General features: G+C 38.5%; 1 protein-coding gene across 1 annotated transcript in view; it reads left to right on the top strand.

The window, feature by feature from the left end:
- The window catches only part of MAPKAPK5 (MAPK activated protein kinase 5), a 100,823-nt gene that overhangs the window by 6,831 nt on the left and 66,640 nt on the right, over positions 1-27,352 (top strand). The window contains exons 2-8 of the mRNA XM_053701704.1: positions 13,902-13,999; positions 15,584-15,692; positions 16,422-16,511; positions 17,049-17,144; positions 18,962-19,042; positions 19,683-19,870; positions 22,249-22,369. Coding sequence (XP_053557679.1) covers positions 13,914-13,999; positions 15,584-15,692; positions 16,422-16,511; positions 17,049-17,144; positions 18,962-19,042; positions 19,683-19,870; positions 22,249-22,369 — 771 coding nt within the window. The 5' untranslated portion in view covers positions 13,902-13,913. The remainder of the gene's footprint in view (positions 1-13,901; positions 14,000-15,583; positions 15,693-16,421; positions 16,512-17,048; positions 17,145-18,961; positions 19,043-19,682; positions 19,871-22,248; positions 22,370-27,352) is intronic.

The raw sequence follows: 27,352 nt of genomic DNA, 5'->3' as shown, positions 1-27,352 counted from the left end.
TATACCGCAATATCAAACTTAAAGTCTGGTTTAGCAATGAACATTACTTGGCAGACAGCCAAGCCCAGACTCCGGAATTGTCTTTAAAGAAGTTGGGTCTTATTAAAAAAAGTTCATTTAACCCCAATGTTAATAATAATAGTGTCAGTACATTTGTTAACATAATACAACAAGGGGTTAAAAAGTTACGTGATGAATATAAAAATAAAAAACATACTTTTATGTGGCATAAAAATGAGCGTGTCAATTTGACTAATTTTACTAAAGGTGAAAATATGATACTAAAGGAATTGAAGGGCAATAAAAACATCATTTTTAAGGGGGCTGATAAGGGTGGAGCAATGGTTTTGCTAGATAAAACATACTATGTGAATGAAGCCCTCTCTCAGTTGAGTGATACAAATACATATAAGCCACTACAGGGAAATCCTCTAGGTAACATACAGAAGGAGATAAATACAGTTGTACAGAGAGCCCTTAGTCAAGGCATTATTGATAAAAAGCTATCTGAGTATCTGTGTGCTGTGAACCCTAGGACACCTGTGTTTTATACTGTCCCCAAAGTCCATAAGGACAAACAGAGACCCCCGGGGAGACCTATTGTTTCCTCAGTGGAGTCAGTATTTACAAACATTTCCAAATTTTTGGATAAAATCTTGCAGCCTGAGGTCACTAGAATGTCAAGTTACATACAGGACACTAACAGTTTTTTGCAGAAGGCAAGGGATTTGGTTTTTCCTAGTGACAAGTACCTCCTGTTCACCATGGATGTACGTAGTTTATATACATCTATAAAACATGAAACAGGTATATCCATTATAAGAAAAACATTGATGGTGAACAGGAGGTACAATGAGATTGAAGTATCATTTTTGGAAGATCTATTACGTATTGTCCTATTTTGGAATTATTTTATCTTTCAGGACAGCTGGTATGTCCAGGTGAGGGGGACTGCCATGGGCTCTAACGTCGCCCCATCATACGCCAATCTCTTCATGTGTGAGTTTGAGGAGAATGTAGTCTATAAAAACCAGTTATTTAAACAATTTGGAGCCGTATGGTGGAGATATATAGACGATATTTTTGGCGTATGGTGGGGCGACGTTGAGTCCCTCATGCACTTTGTACAGGATTTAAATTCTGAAGTAAGGGATCTTTTCTTTACAGTGAGTATCAGTGAGGAATCTGTGTCCTTCCTCGATACGTTAGTTCTTAAGAAGGGCCACCATCTTGAATTTGACCTGTATAGAAAAGAGACAGACAGAAACAGTATACTGCAATTTAACAGCTTTCACCCTAGGCCATTGGTAAATTCACTCCCCAGGAGCCAACTGTTGAGGGTTAATAGGATTGTGGATGATGGAGAGACAAGGAGGGTAAGATTTAAAGAAATGTCCAAAAAGTTTATTGATAGAGGATACCCCAAAAAACTCCCTGATGACACTATAGCCTCTTTGGATAAAAAGAAAGAAAGAACATCTAAAGAAAACAGGCTTGTGTTTGTCAGCCAGTACAATCCTCTTAGTGACAAAGTTGCTAGGCTAATCCGTAAGAATTGGTACATCCTAAAGGAATGCAATTCCAATATAGTTCAGCTCCAGGAGCCTCCCATCATGGCTCACAAGAGAGTAAAAAGCCTGAGGGATCTCCTTGTGAGGACTGACATAGGCCCTACCAGACAAACCAGACAACAGCTAATTGGCAAGAAAAATACGGGAACTTTCCCCTGCCTTGGCTGTATGAGCTGCCATTCGGTAATAAAAGGAGCATTCTTCCATCATCCCCAAAGCGGAAAAAAGTTTTCCATTAAGGGGTACTATACCTGTGAGACCACTCACGTGGTATACTTGATCAAGTGTCCCTGTTCTTGCATCTATATAGGTGAGACCACCCACAAGGTGAAAGACCGCATTGGTCAGCATAGGTCCAATATTAGATGCAACAACAGGGATGCCCCTGTCTCCAACCATTTCTTGGAGAAAGGACACCACATCAGCCAGCTTAGGTGGCAAATAATAGACCATATCCCCCCAAATAGAAGAGGCATGAATAGGGAGCGTCTATTAAAACAAAGAGAGATGTGGTGGGTGCATAAATTAGATAGTATGCACCCTAAGGGGCTTAACAGAGAATTTGATCTAAGCTATTTTTTCTGAATTTTTTCTGATTTTTTTCTGAATTTTTTTCTGAATTTTTTCTGAATTTTTTTCTGAATTTTTTTCTGAATTTTTTTCTGAATTTTTTTCTGAATTTTTTTCTGAATTTTTTTCTGAATTTTTTTCTGAATTTTTTTCTGAATTTTTTTCTGAATTTTTTTCTGAATTTTTTCTGAATTTTTTCTGAATTATTCCTGTGACTTGACTGTTCCTCTAAGTATCTTTAGCCTTATCAAATATTAAGTACCTTTGCTGTAGTTCTAGGCCCTTCCCTTGTTTTTAATTGTTCTCAATTGTCTGCACATATATATAAAAAAATCTTTTTAATTTCCTATGAAAATTTTTTTTTGTAAAATGTTTATGAAATGACTAATTAAATGTCAGTGAAAGTTAATAGGCAATATGTATATTGTAGTTAAATGAAATTTTCATATATAGTATTAGGTAATTTTCTCCAACATAGGTGTGTCCGGTCCACGGCGTCATCCTTACTTGTGGGATATTCTCTTCCCCAACAGGAAATGGCAAAGAGCCCAGCAAAGCTGGTCACATGATCCCTCCTAGGCTCCGCCTACCCCAGTCATTCTCTTTGCCGTTGTACAGGCAACATCTCCACGGAGATGGCTTAGAGTTTTTTAGTGTTTAACTGTAGTTTTTCATTATTCAATCAAGAGTTTGTTATTTTCAAATAGTGCTGGTACGTACTATTTACTCAGAAACAGAAAAGAGATGAAGAATTCTGTTTGTATGAGGAAAATGATTTTAGCAACCGTAACTAAAATCCATGGCTGTTCCACACAGGACTGTTGAGAGCAATTAACTTCAGTTGGGGGAACAGTTTGCAGTCTCTTGCTGCTTGAGGTATGACACATTCTAACAAGACGAGGTAATGCTGGAAGCTGTCATTTTCCCTATGGGATCCGGTAAGCCATGTTTATTACGATCGTAAATAAGGGCTTCACAAGGGCTTATTTAAACTGTAGACTTTTTTTGGGCTAAATCGATTGATATTAACACTTATTTAGCCTTGAGGAATCATTTATTCTGGGTATTTTGATTTAATAATATCGGCAGGCACTGTTTTAGACACCTTATTCTTTAGGGGCTTTCCCAAAGCATAGGCAGAGTCTCATTTTCGCGCCGGTGTTGCGCACTTGTTTTTGAGAGGCATGGCATGCAGTCGCATGTGAGAGGAGCTCTGATACTCATAAAAGACTTCTGAGGGCGTCATTTGGTATCGTATTCCCCTTTGGGTTTGGTTGGGTCTCAGCAAAGCAGATACCAGGGACTGTAAAGGGGTTTAAAGCTTAAAACGGCTCCGGTTCCGTTATTTTAAGGGTTAAAGCTTCCAAAATTGGTGTGCAATATTTTCAAGGCTTTAAGACGCTGTGGTGAAAATTTGGTGAATTTTGAACAATTCCTTCATGTTTTTTCGCAATTGCAGTAATAAAGTGTGTTCAGTTTAAAATTTAAAGTGACAGTAACGGTTTTATTTTAAAACGTTTTTTGTACTTTCTGATCAAGTTTATGCCTGTTTAACATGTCTGAACTACCAGATAGACTGTGTTCTGAATGTGGGGAAGCCAGAATTCCTATTCATTTAAATAAATGTGATTTATGTGATAATGACAATGATGCCCAAGATGATTCCTCAAGTGAGGGGAGTAAGCATGGTACTGCATCATTCCCTCCTTCGTCTACACGAGTCTTGCCCACTCAGGAGGCCCCTAGTACATCTAGCGCGCCAATACTCCTTACTATGCAACAATTAACGGCTGTAATGGATAATTCTGTCAAAAACATTTTAGCCAAAATGAACCCTTGTCAGCGTAAGCGTGGATGCTCTGTTTTAGTTACTGAAGAGCATGACGACGCTGATATTAATATCTCTGAAGGGCCCCTAACCCAATTTGAGGGGGCCAGGGAGGTTTTGTCTGAGGGAGAAATTACTGATTTAGGGAACATTTCTCAGCAGGCTGAATCTGATGTGATTACATTTAAATTTAAATTGGAACATCTCCGCATTTTGCTTAAGGAGGTATTATCCACTCTGGATGATTGTGAAAATTTAGTCATCCCAGAGAAACTATGTAAAATGGACAAGTTCCTAGAGGTGCCGGGGCTCCCAGAAGCTTTTCCTATACCCAAGCGGGTGGCGGACATTGTTAATAAAGAATGGGAAAGGCCCGGTATTCCTTTCGTCCCTCCCCCCATATTTAAAAAATTGTTTCCTATGGTCGACCCCAGAAAGGACTTATGGCAGTCAGTCCCCAAGGTCGAGGGAGCGGTTTCTACTTTAAACAAACGCACCACTATTCCCATAGAGGATAGTTGTGCTTTCAAAGATCCTATGGATAAAAAATTAGAAGGTTTGCTTAAAAAGATGTTTGTTCAGCAGGGTTACCTTCTACAACCCATTTCATGCATTGTCCCTGTCACTACAGCCGCATATTTCTGGTTTGATGAACTGCTTAAGGTGCTCGATAGTGACTCTCCTCCTTATGAGGAGATTATGGACAGAATCAATGCTCTCAAATTGGCTAATTCTTTCACTCTAGACGCCTCTTTGCAATTGGCTAAGTTAGCGGCTAAGAACTCTGGGTTTGCTATTGTGGCGCGCAGAGCGCTTTGGTTGAAATCTTGGTCGGCTGATGCGTCTTCCAAGAACAAGCTACTAAACATTCCTTTCAAGGGGAAAACGCTGTTTGGTCCTGACTTGAAAGAGATTATATCTGATATCACTGGGGGTAAGGGCCACGCCCTTCCTCAGGATCGGCCCTTCAAGGCAAAAAATAGACCTAATTTTCGTCCCTTTCGTAAAAACGGACCAGCCCAAGGTGCTACGTCCTCTAAGCAAGAGGGTAATACTTCTCAGGCCAAGCCAGCTTGGAGACCAATGCAAGGCTGGAACAAGGGAAAGCAGGCCAAGAAACCTGCCACTGCTACCAAGACAGCATGAAATATTGGCCCCCGATCCGGGACCGGATCTGGGGGGGGGCAGACTCTCTCTCTTCGCTCAGGCTTGGGCAAGAGATGTTCTGGATCCTTGGGCGCTAGAAATAGTCTCCCAGGGTTATCTTCTGGAATTCAAGGGACTTCCCCCAAGGGGGAGGTTCCACAAGTCGCAGTTGTCTTCAGACCACATAAAAAGACAGGCGTTCTTACATTGTGTAGAAGACCTGTTAAAAATGGGAGTGATTCATCCTGTTCCATTAAGAGAACAAGGGATGGGGTTCTACTCCAATCTGTTCATAGTTCCCAAAAAAGAGGGAACGTTCAGACCAATCCTAGATCTCAAGATCTTAAACAAATTTCTCAAGGTCCCATCGTTCAAGATGGAAACCATTCGAACTATCCTTCCTTCCATCCAGGAAGGTCAATTTATGACCACGGTGGATTTAAAGGATGCGTATCTACATATTCCTATCCACAAGGAACATCATCGGTTCCTAAGGTTTGCATTCCTGGACAAACATTACCAGTTCGTGGCGCTTCCTTTCGGATTAGCCACTGCTCCAAGGATTTTCACAAAGGTACTAGGGTCCCTTCTAGCGGTGCTAAGACCAAGGGGCATTGCAGTAGTACCTTACCTGGACGACATTCTGATTCAAGCGTCGTCCCTTCCTCAAGCAAAGGCTCACACGGACATTGTCCTGGCCTTTCTCAGATCTCACGGCTGGAAAGTGAACGTGGGAAAGAGTTCTCTATCCCCGTCAACAAGGGTTCCCTTCTTGGGAACAATTATAGACTCCTTAGCAATGAGGATCTTTCTAACAGAGGCCAGAAAAACAAAGCTTCTGGACTCTTGTCGGATACTTCATTCCGTTCCTCTTCCTTCCATAGCTCAGTGCATGGAAGTGATCGGGTTGATGGTGGCGGCGATGGACATAGTTCCTTTTGCGCGCATTCATCTAAGACCATTACAACTGTGCATGCTCAGTCAGTGGAATGGGGACTATACAGACTTGTCTCCGAAGATACAAGTAAATCAGAGGACCAGAGACTCACTCCGTTGGTGGCTGTCCCTGGACAATCTGTCTCAAGGGATGATGTTCCACAGACCAGAGTGGGTCATTGTCACGACCGACGCCAGTCTGATAGGCTGGGGCGCGGTCTGGGGATCCCTGAAAGCTCAGGGTCTTTGGTCTCGGGAAGAATCTCTTCTACCGATAAATATTCTGGAACTGAGAGCGATATTCAATGCGCTCCAGGCCTGGCCCCAGCTTGCGAGGACCAGGTTCATACGGTTTCAATCAGACAACATGACGACTGTGGCGTACATCAACCATCAGGGGGGAACAAGGAGTTCCCTAGCGATGGAAGAAGTAACCAAAATTATTCTTTGGGCGGAGTCTCACTCCTGCCACCTGTCTGCTATCCACATCCCAGGAGTGGAAAATTGGGAAGCGGATTTTCTGAGTCGTCAGACATTGCATCCGGGGGAGTGGGAACTCCATCCGGAAATCTTTGCCCGAGTCACTCACCTGTGGGGCATTCCAGACATGGATCTGATGGCCTCTCGTCAGAACTTCAAAGTTCCTTGCTACGGGGCCAGATCCAGGGATCCCAAGGCGGCTCTAGTGGATGCACTAGTAGCACCTTGGACCTTCAAACTAGCTTATGTGTTCCCGCCATTTCCTCTCATCCCCAGGCTGATAGCCAGGATCAAGCAGGAGAGGGCGTCGGTGATCTTGATAGCTCCTGCGTGGCCACGCAGGACTTGGTATGCAGATCTGGTGAATATGTCATCGGCTCCTCCTTGGAAGCTACCTTTGAGACGAGACCTTCTTGTTCAGGGTCCGTTCGAACATCCGAATCTGGTTTCACTCCAGCTGACTGCTTGGAGATTGAACGCTTGATTTTATCGAAGCGAGGATTCTCAGATTCTGTGATCGATACTCTTGTTCAGGCCAGAACGCCTGTGACTAGAAAGATTTACCACAAAATTTGGAAAAAATATATCTGTTGGTGTGAATCTAAAGGATTCCCTTGGGACAAGGTTAAGATTCCTAGGATTCTATCCTTCCTTCAAGAAGGATTGGAGAAAGGATTATCTGCAAGTTCCCTGAAGGGACAGATTTCTGCCTTGTCGGTATTACTTCACAAAAGGCTGGCAGCTGTGCCAGATGTTCAAGCCTTTGTTCAGGCTCTGGTTAGAATCAAGCCTGTTTACAAACCTTTGACTCCTCCTTGGAGTCTCAATTTAGTTCTTTCAGTTCTTCAGGGGGTTCCGTTTGAACCCTTACATTCCGTTGATATTAAGTTATTATCTTGGAAAGTTTTGTTTTTAGTTGCGATTTCTTCTGCTAGAAGAGTCTCAGAATTATCTGCTCTGCAGTGTTTTCCTCCTTATCTGGTGTTCCATGCAGATAAGGTGGTTTTACGTACTAAACCTGGTTTTCTTCCAAAAGTTGTTTCTAACAAAAACATTAACCAGGAGATTATCGTACCTTCTCTGTGTCCAAAACCAGTTTCAAAGAAGGAACGTTTGTTGCACAATTTGGATGTTGTTCGCGCTCTAAAATTCTATTTAGATGCTACAAAGGATTTTAGACAAACATCTTCCTTGTTTGTTGTTTATTCAGGTAAAAGGAGAGGTCAAAAAGCAACTTCTACCTCTCTCTCTTTTTGGATTAAAAGCATCATCAGATTGGCTTACGAGACTGCCGGACGGCAGCCTCCCGAAAGAATCACAGCTCATTCCACTAGGGCTGTGGCTTCCACATGGGCCTTCAAGAACGAGGCTTCTGTTGATCAGATATGTAGGGCAGCGACTTGGTCTTCACTGCACACTTTTACCAAATTTTACAAGTTTGATACTTTTGCTTCTTCTGAGGCTATTTTTGGGAGAAAGGTTTTGCAAGCCGTGGTGCCTTCCATTTAGGTGACCTGATTTGCTCCCTCCCTTCATCCGTGTCCTAAAGCTTTGGTATTGGTTCCCACAAGTAAGGATGACGCCGTGGACCGGACACACCTATGTTGGAGAAAACAGAATTTATGTTTACCTGATAAATTTCTTTCTCCAACGGTGTGTCCGGTCCACGGCCCGCCCTGGTTTTTTTTTTTTTTAATCAGGTCTGATATTTTATTTTCTTTAACTACAGTCACCACGGTACCATATGGTTTCTCCTATGCAAATATTCCTCCTTAACGTCGGTCGAATGACTGGGGTAGGCGGAGCCTAGGAGGGATCATGTGACCAGCTTTGCTGGGCTCTTTGCCATTTCCTGTTGGGGAAGAGAATATCCCACAAGTAAGGATGACGCCGTGGACCGGACACACCGTTGGAGAAAGAAATTTATCAGGTAAACATAAATTCTGTTTTTTTAGTGAAATTCTATGTATTCTTTAGGACTTAGTAATATATTCAAATTAAATGATTCAATTTGTACATAAGTTTTGTACGTGTATGTATATTATCTGGCCACTAGTGGGAGCCCTCTCCACACAACAATTTGAGAGGGCGCCAAAATTTGGGTATTTAAAGATGCAATATGGCCATTGTATTAATATCAAGCATGAATAAGGTGCTGTGACACCGAAACGTCGCTATTTGTGTCTGAATAAAGTTGGTTTGACAAAGTGCTGGAGACCTTGCTTATCTTTTCAATAAATATTCTGGAGTTAAGAGCGATATTCAATGCTCTTCTGGCTTGGCCTCAGTTAGCAACACTGAGGTTCATCAGATTTCAGTCGGACAACATCACGACTGTGGCTTACATCAACCATCAAGGGGGAACCAGGAGTTCCCTAGCGATGTTAGAAGTCTCAAAAATAATTCGCTGGGCAGAGTACCACTCTTGCCACCTGCCAGCAATCCATATCCCAGGCGTGGAGAACTGGGAGGCGGATTTTCTAAGTCGTCAGACTTTCCATCCGAGGGAGTGGGAACTCCATCCGGAGGTGTTTGCTCAGTTGATTCATCGTTGGGGCAAACCAGAGTTGGATCTCATGGCGTCTCACCAGAACGCCAAGCTTCCTTGTTACGGATCCAGGTCCAGGGACCCAGAAGCGACGCTGATAGATGCTCTAGCAGCGCCTTAGTTCTTCAACCTGGCTTATGTGTTTCCACCGTTTCCTCTGCTCCCTTGACTGATTGCCAAAATCAAACAGGAGAGATCATAGGTGATTCGGATAGCATCTGCGTGGCCACGCAGGACTTGGTATGCAGACCTAGTGGGCATGTCATCCTTTTCACCATGGACTCTGCCTCTAAGACAGGACCTTATGATACAAGGTCCTTTCAATCATCCAAATCTAATTTCTCTGAGACTGACTGCATGGAGATTGAACGCTTGATTCTATCAAAGCGTGGCTTCTCCGAGTCAGTCATTGATACTTTAATACAGGCACGAAAGCCTGTTACCAGGAAAATCTACCACAAGATATGGAGTAAATATCTTTATTGGTGTGAATCCAAGAATTACTCATGGACTAAGGTTAGGATTCCTAGAATATTGCCTTTTCTCCAAGAGGGCTTGGACAAAGGATTATCAGCTAGTTCCTTAAAGGGACAGATTTCTGCTCTGTCTATTCTTTTGCACAAGCGTCTGGCAGAGGTTCCAGACGTCCAGGCATTTTGCCAGGCTTTGGTTAGAATTAAGCCTGTGTTTAAACCTGTTGCTCCCCCGTGGAGCTTAAACTTGGTTCTTAAAGTTCTTCAAGGAGTTTAGTTTGAACCCCTTCATTCCATTGATATTAAACTTTTATCTTGGAAAGTTCTGTTTTTGATGGCTATGTCCTCGGCTCGGAGAGTCTCTGAGCTATCTGCCTTACAATGTGATTCTCCTTATCTGATTTTTCATGCAGATAAGGTAGTCCTGCGTACCAAACCTGGGTTTTTACCTAAGGTGGTTTCTAACAAGAATATCAATCAAGAGATTGTTGTTCCATCATTGTGTCCTAATCCTTCTTTAAAGAAGGAACGTCTTTTACATAATCTGGACATAGTCCATGCCTTGAGGTTTTACTTACAAGCTACTAAAGATTTTTGTCAAACATCTACCCTGTTTGTCGTTTACTCTGGACAGAGGAGAGGTCAAAAAGCTTTGGCAACCTCTTTTTCCTATTGACTTCGGAGCATAATACGCCTAGCCTATGAGACTGCTGGACAGCAGCCCCCTGAAAGGATTACAGCTCATTCCACTAGAGCTGTGGCTTCCACCTGGGCCTTTAAAAATGAGGCCTCTGTTGAACAGATTTGCAAGGCCGCGACTTGGTCTTCGCTTCACACTTTTTCCAAATTTTCCAAATTTGATACTTTTGCTTCTTCGGAGGCTGTTTTTGGGAGAAAGGTTCTTCAGGCAGTGGTTCCTTCCGCTTAATCCTGCCTTGTCCCTCCCATCATCCGTGTACTTTAGCTTTGGTATTGGTATCCCATAAGTAATTGATGATCAGTGGACTGGATACACTTAACAAGAGAAAACATAATTTATGCTTACCTGATAAATTTATTTCTCTTGTAGTGTATCCAGTCCACGGCCCGCCCTGTCCTTTTAAGGCAGGTCTAAATTTTAATTAAACTACAGTTACCACTGCACCCTATGGTTTCTCCTTTCTCTGTTTGTTTTCGGTCGAATGACTGGATATGACAGTTAGGGGAGGAGCTATATAGCAGCTCTGCTGTGGGTGATCCTCTTGCAAGTTCCTGTTGGGAAGGAGAATATCCCATAAGTAATGGATGATCTGTGGACTGGATACACTACAAGAGAAATACATTTATCAGGTAAGCATAAATTATGTTTTTTTAAGGGTCTATTGGGTGGGTTTTATTTTTAGGTTAGGGCTTTGGCCTGCAATAGAGCTAAATGCCCTTTTAAGGGCAATGCCCATCCAAATGCCCTTTTCAGGGCAATGGGGAGCTTAGGTTTGTTTAGTTAGGGTTTTATTTGGGGTGTTGGTTGTGTGGGTGGTGGGTTTTACTGTTGCAGGGGTTGTTTGTAATTTTTTTCAGGTAAAAGAGCTGATATATTTGGGGCAATGCCCCGCAAAAGGGCTATTGGTGGTTTTTAGTTTAGGATAGATTTTTTTTTTATTTTGGGTGTTTTTTTTTTATTTTGATAGGGCTATTGGATTAGGTGTAATTAGTTTAAAGATCTTGTAATTTGTTTTTTATTTTCTGTAATTTAGCGTTTTTTTTTTTTTGTAATTTAGCTAATTGTATTGAATTTAGGTAATGTATTTAATTGTAGTGTAGTGTTAGGTGTTAGTGTAACTTAGGTTAGGTTTTATTTTACAGGTAAATTTGTATTTATTTTAGCTAGGTAGTTAGTAAATAGTTAACTATTTAGTAACTAATCTACCTAGTTAAAATAAATACAAACTTGCCTGTAAAATAAAAATAAACCCTAAGCTAGCTACAATGAAACTATTAGTTATATTGTAGCCAGCTTAGGGTTTATTTTATAGGTAAGTATTTAGTTTTAAATAGGAATTATTTAGTTTTTTATAGTTTTATTTATATTTATTTTAATTATATTTAAGTTAGGGGGTGTTAGGGTTAGACTTTGGTTTAGAGGTTAATAAATATAGTATAGTGGCAGCGACGTTGGAGGCGGCAGATTAGGGGGTTAATAATTTTAGGTAGGTGGCGGCGATGTTAGGGGCGGCAGATTAGGGGTTAATAATTAACTAATGTTTGCGATGCGGGAGTGCGGCGATTTAGGGGATAATATGTTTATTATAGTGGCAGAGACGTTGAGGGCGACAGATTAGAGGTTAATAAGTGTAGGTAGGTTGCGGCGACATTGGGGGCGGGAGATTAGGGGTTAATAAATATAATGTAGGTGTCGGCGATGTTGGGGGCAGCAGATTAGGGGTTCATAAGTATCATGTAGGTGGCGGCGATGTCCAGAGTGGCAGATTAGGGGTTAATAAGTATAATGTAGGTGGCGGCGATGTCGGGGGAGGCAGATTAGGGGTTAATAAGTGTAAGATTAGAGGTTCATGTTAGGGTGTTAGGTGTAAACATAAAATGTGTTTCAATGGGGCTGCGTTACTGAGCTTTACGCTGCTTTATTGCAGGTGTTAGACTTTTTCTCAGCCGGCCTTCCCCATTGATGTCTATGGGGAAATCGTGCACGAGCACGTACAACCAGCTCACCGCTGACTTAAGCAGCGCTGGTATTGGAGTGCGGTATGGAGCACAATTTTGCTCTACGCTCACTTTTTGTCTTTTAACGCCGGGTTTGTAAAAACCTGTAATACCAGCGCTGTAGGTAAGTGAGCGGTGATAGTAACGTGCAAGTTAGTACCGCACCCCTCTTAATGCAAAACTCGTAATCTAGCCGAAAGCTACTTTCTTGATCAATTGGGAGAACTCTGTAGACCTTACAATTCCTTTAAAGACCTGACAAAAAAAAACTATTACACTTACTAAAAAACCTATCCATTGTATTACTTTATTTGAAACATATTATAAACTGCTGACCCATTGGTACTATGTCCCAATCAGATTATTTTAAATAAACACTGAGTGTCGACCCCCTGTTCTGTAGGGGATGTGGGCAGGTAGGAGACTCCCTATACGTGTGGTGGGGTTTTTCAACCTTTTCCAATTTGAGCATTAAATTACCTAAAACCGGCTTCAGCTTTGCTATATAAATAGGAATTCACTCTTTACCTGAACATCAAAGTATGTATTTACCTCTTATCGCAGTTAAGCTATCTAGTGCTAGGTCCTGAAAAAAGGAGTACCCCTCCAAGCTGTTCCTCTGTGTTAGATATTATGTTACATATACACTTTTCTATACGTTGGATAATGTAGACCTTTTCAAACTCATCTGGAAGGATTGGGTTTCGAAACATAGCTCTTTTAGGACCCAAAACTTCTATTATTAGCATTTTTATCCCTTATCGTACGCTGCAAGGTTTTCGAGTGAGCAGAAAACCCAATTCTCGCTTCTCTTATTGTACTATTTCTTTCCTCTCATCTTTTTCTTTATGAACTCCCTCCTCTTTTTACTGCCTCCTAATTTTTCCCTCCTTCTTCTTAAAGGGACACTGAACCCAAATTGTTTCTTGTGTGATTCAGATAGAACATTCAATTTTAAGCAACTTTCTAATTTACTCCTATTATCAATTTTTCTTTGTTCTCTTGCTATCTTTATTGGAAAAAGAAAGTACAGAACCTTGGACAGCCCTTGTTTATTGGTGGATGAATTTATCCACCAATCAGCAAGAACAACCCAAATGGGCCGGCATCTAAACTTACATTCTTGCTTTTCAAATAAATAAACCAAGAGAATGAAGAACATTTGCTAATAGGAGTAAATTAGAAAGTTGCTTAAAATTGCATGCTCTATCTGAATCACAAAAGAAAAAATTTGGGTACAGTGTCCCTTTAATATTGTGAGTAATGCTGTTTGAGATGTATATGTATTGAAGCTAGCACATCTCTTTCTTATATTATTCCAGCATTTTATACTATTTGGACAAATTTGTATGGTTTATATGATAATCCTTTTTGTGTCTAATTCAGGAATTTCAGAGTTATGTATGTATATTCCTGAATGTATGTATTTAGGAATATAATTGTTTACCTCTTCTTTATGTTGTAGGAATTATATGTGGAGTCCTTCTATTTGGCTACAATTCTTATCGGGCTTGTGTAATTACTTTTTGATAGTAGTTTGAAGTTAGTTTAAAGCAGCTTGTTTTGTACCTCCTGTTTATTGCTGTAGGCTTACGCTCAATGCTTCCTACTAGACTATGCTTTACATTAATGACTGTTTCCCTTTCTTTAAGGTACATCTACATATGTTGTGTGCAGCACATCAAAACATTGTACAGATCATTGATGTTTATGCTAACAGCGTGCAATTCCCTCATGAATCCAGCCCTAGGTAAGACCTGCCAAGTCTATTCTCATATGCTTGTACTCCTCAGTGTATATAATCTATTATAACTTCATTTTTTTTTATTGCAGAAGCATGACTAGTAGTAGCTTCTTCATTTTAAATAGTAAAAATGATCATTTATTTTATTAAGAAGATGTCAAATGGGGGGGGGGGGGGGGGGGGGGGGAATAATTGTATAATATGTTAGTTAATATATCCTTTTGTAAACTTTTTGTTTTCCCATATTAATTGGGTTGGTCTTTGCCATTTTGGTACCTACAATATTGTGTGCACCGCTAATGTTGCAGATAAATACTTTTACCCCAACAAGCCTGGCGGTATTTCTCAGTGGTAATTCTGTTGCAGGTTTAGGATAACTAATCATTTCAAGCTAAAACTCTGGCAGTTACACAATTTATTATAGAAACAAGCAGTTAGCTCTTTAAGGAACTGTATACACCAGAATTGTTATTGTTTAAAAAGATGGATAATCCCTTTATTACCCATTCTCCAGTTTTGCACAACCAACACTGTTATATTAATACACTTTTTTTTACCTCTGTGATTACCTTGTATCTAAGCCTCTGCAGACTGCCCCCTTATCTCAGTGCTTTTGACAGACATGCAGTTTAGTCAATCAGTGCAGACTCCTAAATAACTCCACGGGAGTGAGCACAATGTTATCTATATGACACTCATGAACTAGTACTGTCTAACAGTAAAAAAACTTTCAAAATGTTCTGAGCTAAGGGGCGGTTTTCAACGGTTTAGAAATCAGTTTGAGCCTAGCTAGACTTAGCTTTTCAAAAATACCACCAAGGGAACAAAGCAAATTTAATGATAAAAGTCAATTGGAAAGTTGTTTAAAATTGCATGCCCTATTTAAATCATGAAAGTTTAATTTTGGCTAGACTGTCCCTTTAGTATGAAATATGGGCAGTTATATTGCCCAGTGTAAATTTTTTAGTATTCCCCCACATCCAAAATGGCTGTACCTATAATATGTACCTTTATTACATTACGTTTTATCATACACCACACAGGTATGCACTGTACCATTGAAAAATTGTCTTTTTGTGTAGAAAACCCTTTTATCTGTTAGATTCCATTTAAAATCAGAAAAAAAGTGTTACAAAATACCTCCTAGAACGATAAGTAGCATAAACACTGACACCAAACCAGTGTAACAGCGTTTTACCAAATATCTATATGGTTTTACTAATGACCTCTCAGATCTTCCCATCTTATATTCAGCCTGGACAGATGTCCATATCCACATGTAAATATCTGCTTTGGCCAAGATGACTGGATTACAATCTGTGTTGATGTAATTTGGAAAATGCTAAGGAGTGAAATCCCTTTGTGTAGGCAGCGTGGTGGATGCTTCCACTGCTGGCGGAGAAGTGCCAGTGCTGTCAATCTGGAGCGCGACCTTTTGTTAAACTAACCGTAAATAAATCTACTTCAGGATGATAGCAAAATAAAAAATTATATATATATTTGAGGTCGCGCTTTCCGTTGGTCAGCATCAGCAGTAACATCATATTCACTGACATTTGACCCACTTTTTAAATTAACACTTTTGAACAGGGCACGGCTCCTAATTGTTATGGAGATGATGGAGGGGGGCGAGCTGTTTCACAGAATCAGCCAGCACCGGCACTTCACTGAGAAGCAAGCCAGCCAAGTAACAAAGCAGGCAAGTTTCAGAAGCTTCCACCACTAGTCTTGCAATGAACAACTATGGGATAAAAACACATTAAAGGGAACTAGGTCCTGACTTGATCTTATTGCCTGCTTTGTTATATTCCGAATATCAGATGCACGTTTCCATGGCACATGTAACTTTACCATTTTGTTTACAGATACTATGTAATTCCTTTTTTATTTGTGTTACTTTTAGTTTATAGTTTGCCTGAAGGGCCTGCAGTGCATTGCAAGTCTTTCCTGGTGTGAAGAGGTTAAATAAATCACGTAATAAAATGGTCACTTCTGGCCTTACAACCTTTGGTTTGTGTATGCTCCTTTGTGTCCTAAAATTATAGGATGATAACTGTAAGCTTGGCACTTGATCATTTAACACTTGCTTGTTGAAAATATACAGCCTTATTTAAAATCTGTTTTTGTATGAATCAGTATTTATTTTCATAGAAACTTGACACTGTATCGTTAGCTCATGACCTTTGTAACTTTGGGGTACAACAAGTTACCTAATTACAAGTGCACTTGGAGTTAAAAGGTTGAGTATATCTGGGACAGTACATTTCCTTTCTTTGTTTTTTGTTACTGATTGATGTACTTCTAGTATATTGTGTTTAACCACTTTGTTGCTAAAAATGGTCTTCAAGTTGCAGTAGACCTTGCAATACAGTGGTTGACATATGTGACCAATGAAAGTCCTTTAGTGACTTGCATTTCTTTTCCGCAGATTTCTTTGGCATTGCAGTATTGTCACTCGCTAAATATTGCACACAGAGATTTGAAGCCAGAGAACCTACTGTTTAAGGACAACTCTTTGGTATGACAACTGTAATTGCAATATAATGGAGAAGATTTATGTATGTGTGTCCTTGTTCGTATATGAAAGGAGCAAGATCATTTGGGTTTTATCACAATAAATACCTATTTACGTATTCTATTTTTTTTCTTTAAGTCTTTAAACCTGGTGAACTGAGGGTTCTTTTTGAATGTTTCTCCTCCCTCTTCATAGAAGGAGCAACAGCAGGGCGCACACTGATTCACTCAAGCTTTTAAACTGATGGTATATACATATAAATCTATATATGTACAACCTCACATCAACTGTTATATGCTCATATACAGTACCTAGCTACCAAACTGTTTCACAGGAGTAGTCCCCCCAATCACTGAAATATACTGAGATGCTGAAGCCCATTAGAGCTATCTATGGAATCACTTCTAAATATATGATAGACATTAACATGTAATTGACCACATAGCATATAGTAAACTAAATATTGTTTGTATGATTAACATTAGTCAGCAAGCTACTGCCTTTATGTGTCATTTCGTGTATCTTGTCTCTCAATAACAGGATGCTCCAGTGAAATTATGTGATTTTGGATTTGCCAAAGTTGACCAGGGTGACCTAATGACACCGCAGTTCACCCCTTACTATGTCGCTCCTCAGGTATGTATAAATAAAGTATGGACTGCGTGGTTCCAGTAATCTAAGGTTTAAAGGGATAGAAAAGTCAAATTTATACTTGCATGATTAAGATAGAAAATGTAATTTTAAGACACTTTTAAATTCACTTTTATTTTCAAATGTGCTTCATTCTCTTGGTATCCCTGGTTGAAAAAGAATACGCACATATCCTATACTAGTGGGAGCTAGCTGCTGATTGGTGCCGGCACACTTTTGTCTCTTGTGAAAGTTGTTTTACTATTCATAATTAAGCAAAGTGGTTTGCCTTTCCTTTTAAAAAGAAAATAAAGCCATTTGATTATACATATATATGACGAAAAAGCCCTTTAATGTAAAAAATATGCACACAAATGCTTACATTTTTTTTTAAAAGTGTCAGATGCTTAGCATCATTTGCAAGACTTAGTGCAGTTCAAAGATTAAAACCCTTCTTTTTTGTGGCCAATCAGAGGGCTAAAGTAAATAAGCTTCTCCGCTGTAGCATCTTGCAGGTTTCAGTAAACTCTGCTATACTTTAGTATGGAGTGTAGCATCTCTGGAGTAGAGGAGAATTACAGGAAAACCAAAATAAATGAGTGTGCATTGCATTTTTTTTTATATGTGTGTAATTCAACATTTATTTGAGGGTTGAATTTTGATTTATTATCCCTTTTTAAAGGAACATGAAACCCCCACACAGAGCGTACGTTATGCTTTTTTTTAATTTTATTTATATGATCAAATTTGCTTCATTCACATGATATTCTGTGTTAGTGAGACATGCAGATAGGCATTTGGCACTATTTCCTTCCATCTAGTGCTCTTGCAAATGAATAGCATTCTTGCAAACCGGCTGCCATATAGTGCTCTAGAAATGGTCCGGCTCTTAAAGGGACACTATACACTCTATTTTTCTTTGCATAAATGTTTTGTAGATGATCCATTTATATAGCCTATACAGCTGTTTCTTTTTTTTCAAATTATAGGTTTGCTTATTTTTAAATAACATTGTGCTGATTTTCAGTCCTAACCAAGCCCCAAAGATTTAGGAGAATACCGACGTATACCTACTCCAGCTTGCTCCTGTTTGTGTAAAGAGTATTTTCATATGCAGTGGAAGGGGGGAGTGTCTGAATAGTTCCCACTTTCAGTGGGTGTTCTAACTAATCTTTTTAACAGAGCTAAATTTTTAAACTGTTTTATATTGGATTTTTATATCAGTATCTGTGCATATTTTTCTTTATTGTAGTGTCTATTACATGCAGTTAAATGAAAATTGGTGTATACTGTCCCTTTAAGCATATGTACCTGCTTTTCAACATAAGAAAGTAAATTAGAAAGTTGTTTAAAATCACATGCCTTATCTGAATCATGAAAGAAAAAAATTGGGTTTCATATCCCTTGAATGTAGTTAACTATTTGTGATTTTCAACAAAACATAGTTTAGTGCGGATTAATGAAGGAACATTAAACCCCTTCTGCAATCTTGCACAAGATTAACGTACTAGGTGAGTGTAAAAATTGTTTGAATACATTACCGTTAGCTACAGTTGTTTTTTTTAATGGTCATCAGGATTTAACAATACTGTATATGAATCAAATTTATTTTGACCTTTTTGGGATACACTTTCTCTTCATTAAAAGGGGAAGAACAACAAAATTTGCATATTTTGATGTGTGTTTTGGAATAGAAATTATTATTAAGAATTAGAACAGACTGTCTTAATGATTTACTTTCTTTAATAATTTTAACAGTTATACATAGCTCATGTCTAGATCAGTATTAATTTGTTTTCTGTGAATTATTTTCTACTTCATAGGTTTTGGAGGCCCAGAGAAGACACCAGAAAGAAAAGTCTGGGATTATTCCTACCTCACCAACACCGTACACCTATAATAAGGTCAATTTAGGGATCTTTTAATTATTCTTAATATAGATTATATAGTTGATGCATAAAGTGTTAATTTTTATATCAGCCCAGTAAATGTAAACAAGAATCTTTTTATTAAAAAAAAAAAACCCCAGTAAGTAAGTGTTCCTTAAAGAGAAAAGCAGTACAAAACATTTATACCCTTGCAGTGTACAAACATAGGATTCTATTTCCCAATATAACAACAAAATCAAGTCGTTCTACAATTTAAATTAGTATTCTTCAGCATAGGAACACGGTTACTTTTTATATTTATTTATAGATATTGATGGAGAGATTATAATTTCCTTTTTTTTTTCTTTCTTTTTTTAAATAAAAAAGAAACCCATTTAAATTGGAAGATATTATTGGCGATTTATTGATTTGATTTGATTGGGTGCAAAGTGTTAATTGATTTCACATATTTTTTATTTGTTTTTTTGTTGTTGAAACACTACTGTTTTTATTAGTTACCCGTTATTCAATCTGAATTAAATTTAGTGTAGTTTGTATAGAGCACAGTTTGCATACAGCACTCAATAAAGATAATTGGATCCTTCACAGATTTGCAGATTTAAGAATCGCATATGTCTATTTATTTTATCTGGGAATTCTCTGGTTTATCCCACAGAGCTGTGACCTATGGTCACTTGGTGTTATAATTTATGTCATGCTGTGCGGCTACCCTCCGTTCTACTCCCGGCACCACAGTAGAACAATCCCAAAAGACATGAGGAAAAAAATCATGACAGGAAGTTTTGAGTTTCCTGAGGAGGAATGGAGCCAGATCTCTGAAATGGCAAAAGACATTGTGAGGAAGTAAGTTATAATAGTTTCAAATATATTTTATTGTATATTATTTCTAGTTTTACTATCTGTTTAGAAAACCTATCCAGTTACTGTACGCATGTCAATTTGAAGTTACAACTCTTTCACATGAGGGGGCAGTTCCTTTTCTTCCTCAGGACCCAATTACACTTTTCTGACTGTTGTAAAACACGATCAGGACTTGGGAATAATTATTTTAGATGATTTGAATTTTGATAAACAATGTAATATTGCAGCAAGTAAAGCCAATAGAATGATTGGGTGTGTAGATAGATGTATTTGCAGCAGGAGTAGTCAGGTTCTTATAGCAATTCACAGACTAGTTAATTCACTAGTTAGGTCTCACAATGAGTATTATGTGCAGTTCTTGGGGCCATAAATCCAGAAGGATATAAATAAACTGGAATCTGTTTGTGGTTTAAAAAGAAAGCTTAAGGCTCAGTGATCTAAATATGAATGCCTTAGAGGAGAGAAAGGAATGAGGAGATATGATAGAACCTTTTAATTACATTTAAGGGCATATAAAGTTGAGGCTGTAAATATAGTGCCTCATAGGGACAAAAGCAAGAGGTGTTTATGGATTTACAAATAAAACTATTTAATTCAATAGACCAGAAATGGTCAGTTGTAGGGATTGGGTGAATGTGCTGACAGTGCAATTCGTTTGGTAGAACGAATAGTTCTGTGTACATTCGTTTTGGACAATCGATTGTTATAAATGAAAATCCATTAAAATTCGGTAATCAAATGTTATGTACGGTTTTCGAATGTCGTTCGATTGAATATTCACATTCAAAATTTTTAATGTAACATTTGATTTAACAAACACTATTCAGAAGTTCAATAGTTCATGAAGATAGTTCATGAAGTAGGGAGTTTAGTAAATTGATACAAACATTTTAATAGTTTCTATTTGTATTTTAAATATTATATTTAAAGAGAGCATTAGAAACACTATTAAAATATATAAATTCAAATTTTTTTCTTTCAAATATTGCATAATTCAAATTGAATTATAAAAATTGAATATTACATTTAAAGAAAGCATTAGAAATACTATTACATAAAACTAATGTTAGAATGTTGTACAAACATTCAAAAATCGAAACAACAAACAAATGTGTTAAAATTTGTTTAATTTTTCAAATGTTGCCAAGCCTTCACCCATCCCTAGTCAGTTGTTGGCCTGTGGGTCACATACAGCCCTCTGTACTGGGATACAACTGCGCTAAAAATAAGTGCCATAGTTTTAGTGGCCCCCAGGAAATATGAGCTTTGGGGACTTCTGCTGGATGTTCAGTCCAGGTGGCTACAACTCAAAAGCTCTCTGGAGGGGGAGAACATCAGATAGTGGGTACCAAGCAACCTTACCTAAATATGGCCCTGTGCCACTAGGCATTTTTAGGAAACATATTATTATTTGCGCATTTAATAGCCTTAAATAAATAGCGTTAATATTGATCTGCAGAACCCATTTGTCAGGAATTTGGTTATCACTGAATTAGATTATTTTATTAGAATTCCTCTTTGCATGTCTAGGTGCTGCTATAAAATACAATATCAGTAAGTACTATGTAATATTTAGCTAGTATGTAATATTTAGCTACTAAATGTTGGGTACATTACGACTTCGGATTTATTTATTTCTCATGCCTCTCCCAAAACCTTTTGTAAAAATGAAAGCTAATAATTCTTTAAATCATCCATACAGTAAAGTGTTTAATCTTGTTTGTAAAGCTAAATGTATACCACAGACCTGCCAGCTTTAGAAAATATTTCAGTGTGCCTTCATTTGCATATCTGGTGGTGATATAGGATGAAATCTACTCTATTCAAAAAGGTTCCTTCAACTTTTTTTTGGTGTGGCCTGTTTTAACTTGTTGCTCTTTTACTGCTTTAGTCACAAACAAGAATTGAACAGCTGTTTAAATATAGACATTACTGATAAAGCCAAAAAAACTACTAGCACTAAGCAATAAGCCAGCCCCTTACTTAGCTCTTTCCTCATAGAAAATCAAATAGAGATTTACACTGGCTGTTTGACTGCATCAGACTGTAGCTATTCTCCCTGCTTTCCTCTCAGTGCAACAGCGTTTTCTGACAACAAGGATAGCCAACCATTCTCAGTCATTTATTATTATTATTCTGTTGAGGGTCCTTGGCATTTTTTTTGCAGTTTTCAGATGTTTGCACTATATTTAGGGAGAGTTTTCAACAAAATCCTAATAAATCAAAATAATTTTATTTATTTAAAAAAGACCTCTTACTTGGAATTCTATTTTAGCTTTATAGAGTGTGTGTGTATGTATATATATATATATATATATATATATATATATGTGTGTCTTGCTTTATGTCTTTATGTACAGGCTGCTGAAGGTGAAACCAGAAGAACGACTTACCATTGAAGGAGTTCTAGACCACCCCTGGCTGAACTCCACTGAAGCTCTGGATAATATTTTGCCATCTGCACAGATGATGATGGACAAGGTCTTAACACTTTACAAATTACTCTATAAATTTGATACTAGATGTATGTGCCTAGTGCAATATCATGCAAATAAGCAGACGCTTTTGTTCCTTATTATAGCAGGGTTCATCATTTTAGTTTGATTTGATGAACAGAGATAATCAAGATGATAACTTCCAAAGCCCAGGAGGAATTTTACTTTGTTGTTTAATTTTTGTCCAGCTGTTTATATCATCCTATATGTCTTAACAAATATCTCCTATTAACACAGACTCCTTTGAGTAGTTACTACGAATGTTTTTATTGGGTATGGGAGAAAATTCTGCATTAGTTTGCAAAATGAATTCCAAATATGGCCACGGTTCCCCTTGAGAGAGAACAAGAACAATCGGAAATATGCGTAAACTCAGTAATTAATATATCTACATATCGTTTGAGCGAGACGGAAAAGAAAGTTTTAAATTATGGGCTTAACTTCTTCCCTTCTAAATATTTTGGTCTCTTTCAAACGATTTTGGATATAAACAAATTTGTAAGGTCTTTGACCCTAAGAAAACATTTCTTTGGAGATAATGGCCTCTATTTATCAAAGGTCTTGCAGACCTGATCCGACAGTGCGGATCAGGTCCGCAAGACCTCGCTAAATGCGGAGAGCAATACGCTCTCCGCATTTAACATTGCACCAGCAACTCACAAGAGCTGCTGGTGCAACGTCGCCCCCTGCTGACTCGCGGCCAATCGACTGCCAGCAGGGAGGTGTCAATCAACCCGATTGTACTCGATCGGGCTGAATTGCGGCGATGTCTGTCCGCCTGCCCTGAGCAGGGCAGGCGGCTATGTCTGTCCGCTGCTTCATAACTGCTGTTTCTGGCGAGTTTGCAGGCTCGCCAGAAATACGGGGCACCAAGCTCCATTCGGAGCTTGATAGATATGCCCCAATGTATCTCTAGATGTAGATACATATCAAACAATTAAAATCAATGTAAATAGAATTACTGATATAGGTTTTCAGGATGTTTGTTCTCGCAATGATTTGGAACAGCTTTTAGCTGAAGGTGAGGATCTGGAAAATAGTGATATAAAAAAAAAAAAAACACATTGGCTTTAGATGTAAATCTAATTTTTACCCTATACACTCCAGGGGTAAGCAGCTAGAGCTGTTCCTAAAGAGAATAGTGGAAGATCTCACAGCTCTGAGTGAAAAAATGTCTAGCAAAAAGAGAACAAACATTCTGACAAAAAAAGAAAAAGATGCTCTTAAAATGCTAGAGAATAACGAAAACATCGTTATTAAAAGATCAGATAAAGGTAATAGTGCTGTAGTTTGTGATAAAGCTTGGTATGTAACTGAGGCCAAAAGACAACTAGGAGACACCAATGTCTATTTGAAAGTATCCAATAATCCATGTACTAGTTTCCAAAGACAATTATTTAAACTGTTAAATGAAAGCAAAAGATGTGGTTTTATAGATGCACACACATTTGAATACCTATATGTGGAACATCCCACAACCGCTGTGTTCTATCACCTACCTAAAACACACAAAGGTCTAACAGATATCCTATTGTTTCAGGGAATGGTTCCCTAATTGAACATCTGTCTGAGTGGGTAGATGACAATTTACAGCCATATGTCTATGCTTTAAATAGTTATGTAAGAGACACCACACATATATTGAATATATTTAAGGAATAAAAATGGCATGAAAGTTTTAGCTGGTTACCGATAGATGCTATATCTTTATTTCTTTCATGTAATTGGCAAGAGTCCATGAGCTAGTGACGTATGGGATATACATTCCTACCAGGAGGGGCAAAGTTTCCCAAACCTCAAAATGCCTATAAATACACCCCTCACCACACCCACAATTCAGTTTTACAAACTTTGCCTCCCATGGAGGTGGTGAAGTAAGTTTGTGCTAGATTTCATATGTTGATATGCGCTTCGCAGCAGGCTGAAGCCCGGTTTTCCTCTCAGAGTGCAGTGAATGTTAGAGGGATGTGAAGAGAGTATTGCCTATTTGAATACCATGGTCTTCCTCTAGGGGATCTATTTAATAGGTTTTCTGTTATCGGTCGTAGAGATTTCTTCTCCTACCTCCCTTTTCAGATCGACGATATACTCTTATATACCATTACCTCTACTGATTCTCGTTTCAGTACTGGTTTGGCTATCTACTATATGTAGATGAGTGTCTTAGGGTAAGTAAGTCTTATTTTATTTATGACACTCTAAGCTATGGTTGGGCACTTTATATGTAAAGTTCTAAATATATGTTTTAAACTTATATTTGCCATGATTCAGGATAATCAGTATTCCTTCTTTCAGACTGCCAGTTTAATTTTTTGGAAAAATGCACATGAATTTATATTTTTTCTTACATTAAAAATTTTCAATTGACTTTTTTTCTAAATTGCGGGCTGTTAGGCTCGCGGGTGCAGAAAATGCTTCAATTTATTGCGTCATTTTTGGCGCGAGACTTTTGGCGCAAAAATTTCGTCATTTCCGGCGTCATAGTTGACGCCGGAAGTTTTCATGTGGTTGCGTCATTTTTGACGTATGTGTGTTGCGGACGTTTTTGGCGCCAAAAAATATGGGTGTCATTCTTGGCGCCAAAAAAATGTGGGCATTATACTTGGTGCCAGTTTTTTTCACATTATTTCCGTTTCACTTTTTAGTTGCTTCTGGTTTCTAGAGGCTTGTTTTGTTTTGCATTTTTTCCCATTCCTGAAACTGTCATTTAAGGAATTTGATAATTTTGCTTTATATGTTGTTTTTTCTATTACATATTGCAAGATGTCACTACCTGACCCTGGATCAGAATCTACTTCTGGGAAGACGCTGCCTGATATCGGTTCTACCAAAGCTAAGTGCATTTGTTGTAAACTGTTGGTAACTGTTCCTCTGGCTGTAGTTTGTGTTAGTTGTCATGATAAACTTTCAAATGCAGATAATATTTCCATTAGTAATAATCCATTACCTGGTGTTGTTCCTTCAACATCTAATATTCAGGATGTTCCTGTTAATGTAAGAGAATTTGTTTCTAATTCTATTCGGAAGGCTCTGTCTGTTATTCCTCCTTCTAGTAAACGTAAAAGGTCTTTTAAAACTTATCATATTTCAGATTAATTTTTAAATGACCGCCATCATTCTGACTTATCTGTTTCTGATGAGGATCTATCTGGTTCAGAAGATTCTGCCTCAGATATTGACACTGATAAATCTTCATATTTGTTTAAGATGGAGTTTATTCGTTCTTTACTTAAAGAAGTGTTGATTGCATTAGATATGGAGGAGTCTAGTCCTCTTGATATTAAAACTAATAAGCGTTTAAATTCAGTTTTTAAACCTCATGTAGTTATTCCAGAAGTTTTTCCAGTTCCTGATGCTATTTCAGAAGTAATTTCTAGGGAATGGAATAGTCTGGGTACTTCATTTACTCCTTCTCCAAGGTTTAAGAAATTGTACCCTTTGCCATCTGATAGATTAGAGTTTTGGGAAAAAATCCCCAAAGTTGATGGGGCTATCTTTACTCTTGCTAAACGTACTACTATTCCTATGGCAGATAGTACTTCTTTTAAGGATCCTTTAGATAGGAAGCTTGAATCCTTTCTAAGGAAGGCTTATTTATGTTCAGGTAATCTTCTTAGACCTGCTATTTCTTTGGCTGATGTTGCTGCAGCTTCCACCTTCTGGTTGGAGGCTTTAGCGCAACAAGTGTCAGACCATAATGCTTATAGCATTGTTAAACTTCTTCAACATGCTAATAACTTTGTTTGTGATGCATTTTTATATCATTAGAATTGATGTCAGGCATATGTCTTTAGCTATTTTAGCTAGAAGAGCTTTATGGCTTAAGTCTTGGAATGCAGATATGACTTCTAAGTCAACGTTGCTTTCTCTTTCTTTCCAAGGTAATAAATTATTTGGTTCTCAGTTGGATTCAATAATTTCAACTGTTACTGGGGGGAAGGGAGCCTTTTTACCTCAGGATAAAAATCTAAAGGTAAATATAGGGCTGCTAATCATTTTCGTTCCTTTCGTCAGAATAAGGAACAGAAGCCTGACCCTTCCCCTAAAGGAACAGTTTCCGTTTGGAAACCTTCTCCAGTCTGGATTAAATCCAAGCCTTTTAGAAAGTCAAAACCAGCTCCCAAATCCGCATGAAGGTGCGGCCCTCATTCCAGCACAGCTGGTAGGGGGCAGGTTACAATTTCTCCAACATAGGTGTGTCGGGTCCACGGCGTCATCCTTACTTGTGGGATATTCTCTTCCCCAACAGGAAATGGCAAAGAGCCCAGCAAAGCTGGTCACATGATCCCTCCTAGGCTCCGCCTTCCCCAGTCATTCTCTTTGCCGTTGTACAGGCAACATCTCCACGGAGATGGCTTAGAGTTTTTTGGTGTTTAACTGTAGTTTTTATTATTCAATCAAGAGTTTGTTATTTTAAAATAGTGCTGGTATGTACTATTTACTCTGAAACAGAAAGGTGATGAAGATTTCTGTTTGTAAGAGGAAAATGATTTTAGCAACCGTTACTAAAATCGATGGCTGTTTCCACACAGGACTGTTGAGAGGAATTAACTTCAGTTGGGGGAAACAGTGAGCAGACTTTTGCTGCTTGAGGTATGACACATTTCTAACAAGACGATGTAATGCTGGAAGCTGTCATTTTCCCTATGGGATCCGGTAAGCCATTTTTATTACATAAGAAAAAAAGGGCTTCACAAGGGCTTTTAAGACTGTAGACATTTTCTGGGCTAAAACTATTGATATATAAGCATATTTTAATACTTCATAGCTTTGAGGAATTATTTTATTCTTGGGAATTATGTAAAATAACCGGCAGGCACTGTATTGGACACCTTATTCTCTAGGGGCTTTCCCTAATCATAGGCAGAGCCTCATTTTCGCGCCTCTATTGCGCACTTGTTTTTGGGAAGCATGACATGCAGATGCATGTGTGAGGAGCTCTGATACATAGAAAAGACTTTCTGAAGGC

This window comes from Bombina bombina, chromosome 2, assembly GCF_027579735.1.
Source record: "Bombina bombina isolate aBomBom1 chromosome 2, aBomBom1.pri, whole genome shotgun sequence".
NCBI classification, from domain to species: domain Eukaryota; kingdom Metazoa; phylum Chordata; class Amphibia; order Anura; family Bombinatoridae; genus Bombina; species Bombina bombina.
The sequence above is the reverse complement of the archived record's forward strand: the minus strand, read 5'-3'. Positions and strand labels throughout refer to the sequence as shown.